Source organism: Clupea harengus, chromosome 6, assembly GCF_900700415.2.
Source record: "Clupea harengus chromosome 6, Ch_v2.0.2, whole genome shotgun sequence".
NCBI lineage: Eukaryota > Metazoa > Chordata > Actinopteri > Clupeiformes > Clupeidae > Clupea > Clupea harengus.
Window position 1 is genome coordinate 16042415 of NC_045157.1, and position 12047 is coordinate 16054461.

At 47.1% G+C, this 12047-nt stretch overlaps 1 protein-coding gene across 10 annotated transcripts in view; it reads right to left on the reverse strand.

Annotated features, from left to right (window-relative positions):
- Positions 1–3872: 3872 nt before the first annotated feature.
- chd9 (chromodomain helicase DNA binding protein 9) overlaps positions 3873–12047 on the reverse strand; it is an 89536-nt gene continuing 81361 nt past the window's right edge. For all 10 annotated transcript variants that reach the window (XM_031569188.2, XM_031569184.2, XM_031569186.1 and 7 more), the window contains 6 exons: positions 10531–10708; positions 9820–9962; positions 9262–9495; positions 8902–9039; positions 8641–8745; positions 3873–8389 (listed from right to left, as the gene is read on the reverse strand). In XM_031569188.2, the coding sequence (XP_031425048.1) occupies positions 7334–8389; positions 8641–8745; positions 8902–9039; positions 9262–9495; positions 9820–9962; positions 10531–10708 (1854 nt within the window). In that variant the 3' untranslated portion in view covers positions 3873–7333. The remainder of the gene's footprint in view (positions 8390–8640; positions 8746–8901; positions 9040–9261; positions 9496–9819; positions 9963–10530; positions 10709–12047) is intronic.

The following is a 12047-nucleotide window of genomic DNA, read 5'->3' on the forward strand; positions in this document are numbered from 1 at the left end:
CGGTCGACTTCCCAATTAATGTCATTCTCGAAAACTGCAATTTCTGGGACTGACTCAACTGTGAGATAAACTGGCTACAACACTTATTGGAGGACGCCGAGTCGAGTGCTATAGCCTGTCAAGTTAATCTCCAGCAAACCGGATACTCAGTCATATTGAGTACAGTCCTATCAATCTGATGACATTTTCAATTCAATTGTCTTTGACAACAATTAAGAACAATGTCAATCATTGTGCTTGCGTGGCTTTTCACACGGCAGAGCAAGTCATCAATCACACTGTCATTAAAACATCAATGTCTTGTCTCAGCCAAATACAACTGCGAAGATAACTGGCATTTGTGCATGCATATTAATTAACTGATAATGAGATGATAGGACGGGTTCTCTCCGCAGGTGTGGATCTTCTAATCAATCGCGGGAGAAAATCGGGTAAAAACGTGGCTCTTTTATCCCGCATCTGAAATTAAAAAGCTATTTAGCACTACATTTCCCAACAAAGTGCTTTTCATTCATCTTCTGAAACACATTATTCAATCACAGTTTCCATTTGTGGAATGGTTATATTTTCATGTAATTTCCCGCTGCCTCTCTGATGGGTGATTGTGATATGGCTTTGTGAAATGGCTATTCCCTTCCAGCTCACTTCACTCGGCGGTAATAAACTTAAAACATATATTTCAGATTAAATGTTTTCCAGCAAATGGAGCGGATCTGGAACGCCCCTTGATATATGCGAAGGACGCTTTTGCCCCCCAGTGGCCGCTAAAATTATTACACAGCCCGCGCGACACCTGGTGGCAAATCAAAGAATAGCGAGTTAATTGCTCATCATGTTCGCAGTGCCCATCCTGCAATATCACATCAGCGTTCAAACGCATACACTGTGACCCTGCCTTAATTACTCCCTGCTGGAGTCCAGTCACATTTAAGTTAAGACTCAAGCTCAGCTAAGTTTAAAGGAAAATACAGTTTAGGAGTTGCTAAACCAAAATTTTAATGCTAATCCTCAAAGGATTTGTCATAGTCATACAAATTGTATTTTACTAACAGCATTTCATTTCTTATACAACTAAAAAAGACATGTACATTACTCTAGTAACTGCTCTGAAAAAGGCTTCACTTTGCATGGCTCTCACCAAATACATGTCTGGGACATTTCTACTGAATGGTTCTTATAGTGGTGACATATTAAGCAAATAAAATATACACAGGCCTACTAGATGTCTAATTTTTAACTGCTGGCTGAATGTCCATTGTTGAGAAGGTGGTTTTGCTGCGCCCTTCTGAGACGGAAGTGGGGAATAGATGACCGGTCACACTTGTTTCTTCTGTTGTGTCACCACATCCACGTCACTCAGGGCAACCTGCACTGAAACTGTCACCAACAAATTTGTGTAAATGCACTGTAGTGACCATGTACAGGATTAATGTATAGACATTAATACCCACTGTAGTTAACATGTACAGGATTAATGTATAAACAATAACACCCACTGTCAAAACACAGTCCTAGGCAGGAATACTGTACATGTAGTTTTACTAGCTTGCAGTGTTGAATCAAAACATTACCACTACAGTGTGGTGGAACAGACATAGCCCTCAGCATTAAGACAATTCAATTATGTTCCTGGATACACATAAAGCACAGGCCATTCTCTCTTTCTCACACACACACACACACACACACACACACATACATATATGTGACAATGTTAGCTTTCATTCTTAAAAAAACACCATGTGTGGTCACTCACCTTGACTGAAATAAAGCGTAATTAAGAGGTATGACTGATTGTAATGAATAGTTGGACTGAATGGTGTGTCCCTGACATATAGGCTGACTCCTGACCTGTAAGACACGGGGGCAGCCCAGACCCCTTGGCCATGTCTGCTCAGCTGGATTCCTCCCCTGCATCCTGCTTGGCAGCGTCTGCCGTTGGCTCCGTGTCTGGGTGTGAGTCCTCCGTGCTCGAGTCTGCCGAGTTTGGCCTCTCCTCTGGCATCTTGGCCGGGTCCACCACCTCAGCCCCGCGGCTCGTGTTGCACCCCATACTTTGGCACTCCTTTTGTCTTGTCTGGCAAAAAGCACTGATGGCACTCCGGCAGGGAATGGTGCTCGTGAGGTGCTGAGGGGTCAGTACGTGAAAAGGAAATGAGACTAACCTTAACCTAAATACCTCAACTGACGTCTTGTTGGCGAACCAGGTGCCCCCTGGTTTCTATGGTAACCATGGGGACTTCCTGTTGGACCCACGGTGAGCACCTGTGTGTGTGTGTATCTATGTGTGTGTGTGTGTGTGTGTGTGTGTGTGTGAGAGAGCAGAGAATATCCATGTCTGGTTTCAGTTTACATGGCTTTGTTCGCTTAGGCTCTTGAGTGCTTATTGTGATTTTTGCCAGGCAACAAGAGTTGGGATTTAACTCATGCCCGTGTCACGGCACAGTTAAACACAAACAGCCTGGAGATTGTTTGTCAATTACTTAACAGTTGTGCAAACTCGTAAACCTGTGAAGATTGTGACACAAGGCCATCACCAGGGGGGTTATACACATACTCACACCCAGAATCTTTTACTCCTGGCGTAGCAGGGAAACCACTCAGTGGAAACACTTCCGTAATAGTCTAATGATGAACACATTAGAGTCAACAGCATCTGAACACGCATAGCTGATAATACAGAACTGCTCTGGTTTGGCCGTGAATGATACTACTTTAGGAGCGGAGGTGGCTTCATAGCCTATTAAGATGATATGATTCATACTTTTTGTATGTTTATATTTAGCTTTTACCCTGTTTTTTTCCATAATGGACACCATTGAATGAGGTCACCCACTGTTATCCAGTAAAATGGATTGAGATGGTAGCATGCAGTGTGTAAAGTGATGCACCCCTGGAGACGAACATAAACAGGCTATTGCCTAGCAACCTCACAAACGACCATAAAATGACCTTCAGGACAATTTTACATCAAACAAGAACGGATTCCCATCCCCCGCACCTTAAGATACACAGATGAACACACACACACATACATTCACACACAGAAAGAGAGAGAGACAGAAAGAGAGAGAGAGAGAGAGAGAGAGAGAGAGAGAAGGAGATGAAAGCAATGTCATGGTAGAGGACACAAACTGTTCAAAGGATTAATAATTCACCACATTGGTTCCTCTGAGGTAGAGTGCAGAGGAAATATTTGATTCCTCATTCAGGGGGCGGTTGTGCCGAGGGCTGGGTCAGGTCGGGCTCTCCCTCAGCCAGGGGAGCGATGCCCTGGCCCGGGCGACACTGAACCAGGAGCTCCCCTTTATAAAAATCAAAAAGGACCTTTAACAGGAAAGAAAAAAAATACACACGTGTCTTGACAGAAATCTCTCCATCTGAGAGAGCTAAATGGTCAAAACAATTCTGCATCCTCCATGTCATCATCATCTGAGGCAGCGAGTCTCATGAAAAGACACGATGTGACATGACGTGACGTGTGGTGACGCAAGACGCTCGCGGCATCATGCTGCTGATAAATGCTGTCCATCACACTATGTACTTCTGTGCACGACTCAACACCAATCAGCTTTCATCTAAGGTAACAATTCATGGTACTAATAATTCTGAAATTATACGGTGGCACTTAATTTTTAAATATAGTCCTGGCCATACATGTATTTTTTTTACACATACAAGGCTTCTTTACTCACCCTTGTAACTGTTCAAATACAGGCCTGTATGGTTCAGGAAGTGCACAGGAATATTCTTTCTAATGTAACATTGTAGTGGTCATTGGAAAACTACAAAGTGCAAATATTCAGATGTAGTTCACTGCAGCAACCAAGTGAATACAAAACAAAAATCAATGGCCAGAGAGAGACGACATAGATAGTCAGAGTATGTTTAATAAAAATAATTAAACCTCAATTTCCTCTATAGAACTTCATAGAAAGTAATTCAATAAATTACAAATGACTTCTTAAGACGTTTTTCTTCCACTACATAAAGCATTATTTGACTACACAGACCACAATTTGCAAATATTGCAACTGTCCAAGAACATAAACAGGTAAAAGAAGTCTTGAAAAACTTTAAAGGATATCTGTGAGCATAAAGCAAAAACATAAAATAAAAATAAAAAAGGCAATAGGCTATTTCTGTCATATCGCTGTCTACTCGGTATAAATGAAAAGTGAATTCAATTTCATTAAGTAGTGTAGTTTCTCTTATTATGTTTGCATGTTGGTCGTCAGTTCCCTGTCATGATTGCAGAATCACGTCTGCATCTCATCAGTTCAGCACTTGCAATGTGTGAGTCATTGAGAGACATTAACATTACATACTACCTGAAATATCATATTAATAAAATAATAATAATAATACAAAAAAAAAACATTTAAGTTTCTTTTCAACTTTCAGTTGCACTCATCACTTTGTCCATTGTGTACTGTGATGAGCAGTCTGTTCTCAGTGATCCGACCACTCACTGGGTTCCCAACATGGGGCTCAGAGTGAAAACCTGACAGAACAAAATAAACCAAGTCAATTTCAAGGTAGCGCGTGTAGAGGAGGAAACAACAATGACTGGGCACTAGCTATAAATGGCAAACCAACCAACCCAACCAAACAAACAAACAAACGAATCAGACATGGTGGCTGCTTCTTAGATTCCCGAATGCAAAAGCCTGTGCGTTTGGGAGGTCTGTTTAGTGGAAGAAGCGGAGCCAATCCTGTAGCTCTCTATGCACGGGGGGGTGGGGCGGGGGCTGGACTTCTCTTTTGCGTCAGTACACAACCGTGGCAAGTCTGGTGCCCCAATGCCATCAGTCATTGATACTGTGGTTCTTTAGTGGTCGACTTCTGTCAATGTTCTGAAGACTTTTTTTTGAAAGACTTGTTTATGATGAGCCAGCAGGGGGCAGTGGGGGACAGCATCGGCAAATAACCGAAGCCGAACAGTTTGGAGAACTTTTTTGTAGCGCCACCATCTGGGGAAATTGGCCGAACTCTCACCGACTGCTGTACCATTTCTCACCGTGCGCCTAACAGTCCAAAGCTCAACAAGGTGTGTGCGGTTTCTGAACAGTGATATTTATACTCCACACATCTGAGGCTGAGGAGCAATTCCAGTGTGTTTGTCCCAACAAAAGGTTAAGTGACAGATGACAATACAAAAGGAGGCCAGAAAAGAGAAAGAATAGCATCCCCCCCTTTTCTTTCTTTCTTTTTTTTTCTCAGTATTCAGTAATGATGTGAGCTCCCCTTTGACTCAGAGGTATGGCATAAGGGCACTTCTATATCCATCTGCTGTGGGGCTCAGAAGTGGATGGGTGGTGAGGACTTTACGTGGTGGGACCCGGGGGAATCAGAATCAGAATCAGAAGATGAAGACGTGCCAATATCAGTGTCTATCTCCCAGCCCATCATCAAACACTTAGTTTCCAAGTTCAACTCAAGTTGGAACCAAACGGAAGTCTGGTTGAAAAAAACGCAACACGACCATTTTTAAGCTGTTCCTCGCACACAAGTGGCAGCGTCTCAACCGACTTTAAGCTGACAGGAAGTGGCTTGAATCTAAGTCAATACTGAAAGCTGTAGGGTGTGATATTAAACAAAGGCTTCGACCTTTTAAGGATTGGTGGATATCCACGTTAAAGTTAGCAGCAAGCTTACAAAAGGCAGATCATGTTGATGTTAACCACAACACCCTCCCTGTACTAGTAGAACATCGAAGTAATGCTTCTAAACTGAGGGGAGAGTGCATACTGCATACTGCATACTGCATACTGCATACTGCAATGGCAACCTGTAAGGCCATCAGGTTAAAACTGCTCATGTATTGTTCCAAGGTCAAATACCTTCTTCTGCTCACTGCTACTCCTGCTCAGATATACCTAACTGAGGGGAGCCAGGAGCTTCCTCAACCCCTAACACTGGTTCTGTTTTTCTAGATGTGAGCACTGAAGAAGCGCTACACGGCTAATCCCTTGAGATATGATGCTCTCCTGCCATGGCAAAACAGTGGACAGAGAGACACCGTGTACTCACGACAAGCGTGTCAGGCAGGACAGGGCGGAAGCTCTCTAGGCCGCTTCGTTAAGTGACAGCACACGTGCGAGTATTCGTCCAGCCACTGACAATACACACACACACACGTGCAAAACTAGACAAGCAGACCACGTGCAGCGAGACGGGTAAGAGCTAAAGGGGATGAAGAACGTGGCTGAGCGCCCCACAGTCTGAGAAAAACTTCCCTCAGTGCCCATTCTCTGCCCATTGGCACCCCTGGTACACCCCCCCCCGGTACCACAAGCCATTCACCCAGCTCTTCCACAAAGGGCCAGAAACAGTGAGGAGTTGTGCAACTAAATGGGCCTGCAGTTTAAAAGACCTGATAGGAGGTGTGGGAAGAGAAACACAATGCCTTTTAACTGGATCAAGAATATGTCTATGTATATGGAAATATGCGAGTGAGTGTAGAAGAGTGTAAGGAACTGTGTGATGAATGTGTAGAGCAAGGCCGGCTCCCAAGGCTACTTGATAATTTAGTCGATGCAAAGAGAAGAAGCTGTTTCCTTTTTTTTTTTTTAGACAGGACAAGAAAGAAGAGCGTGAGGGGGAGAGACAGTGAGTGTCTGATAGGAAGTGATAGATGAAAAGAAAGAGAGAGAGATGATGAGAGAGAGAGAGAGACTGGGACTCCGCCTCAGGAGGAGAGATGTGGTGGGTGAGAGGAGGAACAGGCTGAGAGAGGTGAGGAGTCTACAGCTTCAGTGACATTCATTAGCTGCCCGAGTTATTGCTGACTTTTCCAAAGTATGTTTCTGTGAAGTAGAAGTGGCAAGGATCTTGTAAAAGTATTTACAAATTAAACCAAAAAATAGTTCATCAAGTCCACCCTTCCCCACACACTCAAAATATATTAATAGTACAGCTCAGCGGGAGCAATAATGTATTTCCTCTTTTTTTTTAATAAAATTAAATCCCAACATAATTATAACAATAATGCCTTTTGATTTTTTTTTTCTTACTTGTTGCAATTGTACATCATCGTGTAATACAAGTTCACAAAGTCCATAAATCTACTAAAGTTCGACATGCAAAATGTCTTTTCAAAACAAGATTGTACCTAAACAAACACTGAAATTTCATTTCAGTTTCATGAATCTTGGTTCTCTAAGGCTTTCTGTCTTTATTACACAACACTTTTTCTCTCGATTTAATATTTACAAAAGGAAAAAAAAAATCACAATGTAAGTGCAGGGTAAATCATATATATGTGTATATATGTATACATTTCTAAAGGATATATAAATATATATGTGTATGTATATATATTTATAAAGGCTCAGTCCTCATCGCTCGAGTCAGAATCGTCAGATGATGAGGAGGAGCTTTCCGACTCGGAGGAAGAGGACTCCGCCTTCCCCGAGCCCTCTGGACCACTGTTCTCCTTCTGCTCTGCAGGCTCCTCCTCCTCCTCCTCCTCCTCCTCGTCCTGCTCCTCCTCCTCCTCGGCCCCGTATTCCAACCGGGTTGCGGGAGGCGGCGTGGGCTGTGCGGTGGGCATGGGCGTAGGAGCAGGGGCAGGGGCGGAGGAGGCCGTGGTGGTGATGGGATCAGTGTTTGCTGTGCTCTGGGTCTGGGGAGCCACAGAGGGGAGGTTAAGGCCTGGAGTGAGGAGCATCCCTGGGTAGAGCATACTGGAGAGCAGGAGCGGGTTAAGGGCGAGCGGGTGGCCGGAGGCCGCGCTGGCAGCAGAAGCACTTAGTGGGCTGGAGCTGGAGGTGCAGGTGGAGGGGGCGGAGGTGGTGGAGGAGGTGGAGGCCACGCTTGGAGGGGCGGGGCTCTCCGAGACGGCAGCCTCTGTCCTTTCAGCTTTGGTGTCGGAGGGCGGGGCCTGGGAAGAGGAAGCTGGGTCGGCCGCTGAGTTCTTACTGCTGCCCTTCCGTGGGATGTCTTCTGTTGCCATTGCCATGGCTGCCGCTGCCGCTGCCGCCGTCCCCGCTCCGTCCTGCGCCTTGCCCAGCAGGCCGCTCATCCCCAGCAGGTTGGGCAGCCCCGCCATGCCGGAGAGCATCATGGGAAACATGGCAGCCAGGTTGGTGGCGTCGGCAGCAGGCAGGCCCATGAGGCCCGCGGTGAGCTGCAGGGACTGGAGGCTCTGCAGGTTTTGCTGGAGGTTCTGCTGCAGGAGCTGCAAGCTGGGCAGGTCCAGGCCCGTCAGCAGCCCGTTGGCCAGCAAAGGGTTGAGGCCCAGGGCAGCGGCGGACACTCCGGCGTTGGCCCCCGCTGAGGCGGCCTTGGCCATGGCGTTTTTGGGCCGCCGGCCGCGTCGGCTCACCTCCTCCGGGACGATGGGACCAGTCAGGATCCGGTCAAACATACTTGCAGGCAGGTAACCCTTCGAGGGAGAGAGAGAAATAATTTAACTTTGAATATGCTAATATGGTCTATACACTACTCATGCAGGTCATCCGATGGCCTGAGGTGGTTACAAGAACCAAGAACATGGGCTCAAATGCACCAGACAGTATTTTTGCTTTAAACACATTTACTCAAGTGCATTATTTGAGAAGCTAACGTGATGCCAAATGGTTTGAAGTGGTCCCATCAGAGCATTGATAATGAAGAGCCAGGATAAACGTAACTCACCGACTGTTTGACCACATCAGCCCACTCCGGTGGAACCCCGTACTCCGGGTTCTCCTGCAGGAACCGGCACAGGTCCTTCAGGGGAGGGGCAAAGGCACCACCAATCTGAGGAGAGATCAGCACACAGGTCAGACACACAGATTCACACAAGAACACCAAACTCACGTGACTCGTTCACACACACAAAAGTCTCCCCCAAAAGTCCCTCAGGCTTACACAACCAGACACACAGACACACAGACACACACAGTGATTCTTCACCTTGCGTGCATTTCTCCGGTTGATGATCTGCACTCTCTCCTCGCCCGTCAGGCTGTTGACGTCGATCTTGTTGGGGTTCCGGCAGCGATGCCTCTTCTGCTTGGGCCTGCCGTCCTGGAACTGCATCTTATTCACCCCCTACGGACACAAACCATCTCCCTCACATCTACACTCTGCTCAATACAGCTAAAGATCACCCACCAACTCATTTTATGACATTATGTGTGTACACAACATAAAACACTGGCACCAGAGAGACAGAACAGACAAGGAGGTTGAGATGGTGAGAGTGAGGGATAAAAAAGGCGAAAGAGGAGGTGAAGGAGGAGGAGAAGGAGGAGGTGGGGAAGCAGGACTCACAGGGATGAAGGCTCCAACGTCTGCCACGAAGCCTGGGTGCTCTTTGAGCCACTGGTCCAGGTCTTTCCTCTTGGGCGCGTCGTCTCCGGCCAGCCGGGTCCCGTCCTTCAGGTTGATGACGGAGACCCGGCTTTCGGTGTCGGGGGCCCCCTGAGCTTGGGGACTAAAGCCCTGCTGCCCAGGGGCCGGCGGGGGCAAACTAGCCTGGGCAGCGCCAACCCAGCCTGGAGGGACCTGGGGGGTGGGGAGGGTAGTAACATGTGGGAGCACACACAGCCATACCACACACAGACAGACAAACACACACACACACACACACACACACACACACACACACACACACACACACACACACACACACACACACACACACACACACACACACACAGAGACAGACAGACACACACAGACACACACAAACACACAGACAGACAAACACACAAACACACACACACAGACAGACAGACACAGTGAGCAGAGGTATCAGGGGCACAGAGGGGAGAATGGTAAGGAGCATGGGTGTGTGAGGAGGTGTTTGGTGTGGGAGAGGGTTCTTACCCGCTGCTCAGGCGGCACCGGTGCCCGGCTCCTGTTCAGGAAGAGCAAGTCCATGCCCTCCACGTTCTTCCTCCTCCCCCGCCTTCGCTTCACCACCGGCTGACCGTCCAGCACGCCGTTCAGCCTCAACTGACCTGCCAGGCCTGGAGGGGGACAGGGGACACACACACACACAAGGGTCACACTCACTCCCTGACACACATCTCATATTCTAACCCACAATATATTTTATTTATCACACACAGGAGGAATGTCTTAATACACAATATGTATATTCAAAGACAAACATGCACGCACACTCTCACACACACTGGAGCTATTCTGGAGCATGAGGTAAGAGAATATTCTCAAAACAAAGAACTTGGGTCTGGTGCCACCTGCTGGTCACTGAAGGAACAAACACTATCCTACATTTAGTATCGAGCATTTGGCAGTTTAAAAGGAAATCCACATTCGTCTGATCCAAATATCTTCTGGCGTGCCTGTAACCAAAACTGTGTATGTGGCCTGACTTATTGAGGACTTATGCAGTTTTACAGAAGTCTAGGCATAGGGAGGTTCACTACAGTGACTGAGAGACAATTTAGCATTTCCTCTTGCCTAAATCTTCAGCTGTATCATATGGTCTTACACCTGCTTTTTTTAAATACTTTTTTAATAATAATAAAAAAAGGTTTAATGATGAAAAAAGGGTTAAGTTTGTCCTGCTACCTTGTGGGTAGGTGGCGCTGGGGGGTTTGGTGAAGTCTCTGAGGCTGGTGTCGGAGGCACTCTGGAGCTCCTGGAGCCGGGCCAGGTACTGCTGCTGGGCCAGGGGCCCCTCCTCTCCCTCCAGGGGCCTCTTGAGGGGCAGACCAGCCTTCTGGAAGGTCAGCTTCAGACTGCCCTCCTGGTAAAGGGGGAGCACACGTCAATCATCTGTTCACACACACACACACACTAACACACACTCAAGGCAGTGGGGCAAAACAAAACTTTACTCTCCGCAGAAGAACAGAACAGAACATAAGGGAAAAAACGAAACATATGAACAGAGGAGGACAAAATGAACTGGGTCAACAATCCAACAAGTGCTATGAATGGTATTGTCATTTTATATTTAGCATCCTTTTCAAAACGGCCTCTCTTAATTACAATGCTTTTAGAAGAGCCGCTCCAGAATGTAACAGTAGAAGGGCAGAACAGAACTCGACGCAAAAAGGGGGTAAGAACTGTGGGAGTTCTCAAATCACTCTGCTGATGCTAAGGGAAAACTCTGTGATACTAGGCGTCTGCCTCTAATTAATACGTTAGTCTGCCTTGATGGGGTAAGAGGCTGTGGTCGACACACACACACACACACACACACACACACACACACACAGAAGGGAGTGGCAGTCTGAGGTGGGTGGGTCTCTAATCTGGGTGCTTTATGAGGTTCGCCCCACTAACGGGCTGGGGGGGTGGGGGTGGGGGGGAAGGGGGTTCCTGAACCGCTACTGCAGGGGCTTTGCAGCAACACCCAAAGTCACTCGGCAAGCTGGAGTACTGGGCAATGCAGAGGAACAGCCAACACGAGGTTAACACGTTCTTGGGGAGCCACGTGGCTCTGGTCTTATGGGCCAGCAGCAAATAAAGCAATCAGCTGAAGAACACGACAAAGAAAAAGAACAAGAAGGAGAAAACAACAATAAAAAAAACAACAACAAAAAAGCACCGTTGCTGGCAGAGCTCCAGTGAGCACACCCTTTTTTAGCACATTAAGCAGTGAGCAGAGAGAGAGATAGATAGAGAGAGATAGATAGAGAGAGAGAGAGAGAGAGGGAGGGAGGGAGGGAGGGAGGAGAGAGAGAGAGAGAGAGAGAGAGAGAGAGAGAGAGAGAGAGAGAGGTTACAGGAGCCCATCTCTATGGGATTTCAGGCTGGTGTGCTGCTGCGTGGCCACGCTGAGCGACTGCGCTTGTTTGGGCTTAGATTTATGGGCCCGAGAAGCCTGTTTACAGTAAACGGGCGGAGGGAACAAGGCAACAGCGGAGGCACTCATAAATTACAGTGCTGTTGCTGTTGGCAGCCGTTTGCAAGAGAGACTAAAAAACAAAAAAACAACGAATAGAAAAAAAAAAGAGTGCTGAACACTGCAGTTAGCAGTCAGGTCCTGAGGGAAAGGGCTTGGGGAAGCGTAGGGACAGGGAGGAGGGTGGGGTGGGGATGGTGGTAAAATGGGTGGGTGGGGGGGTGTGGGGGAGTAG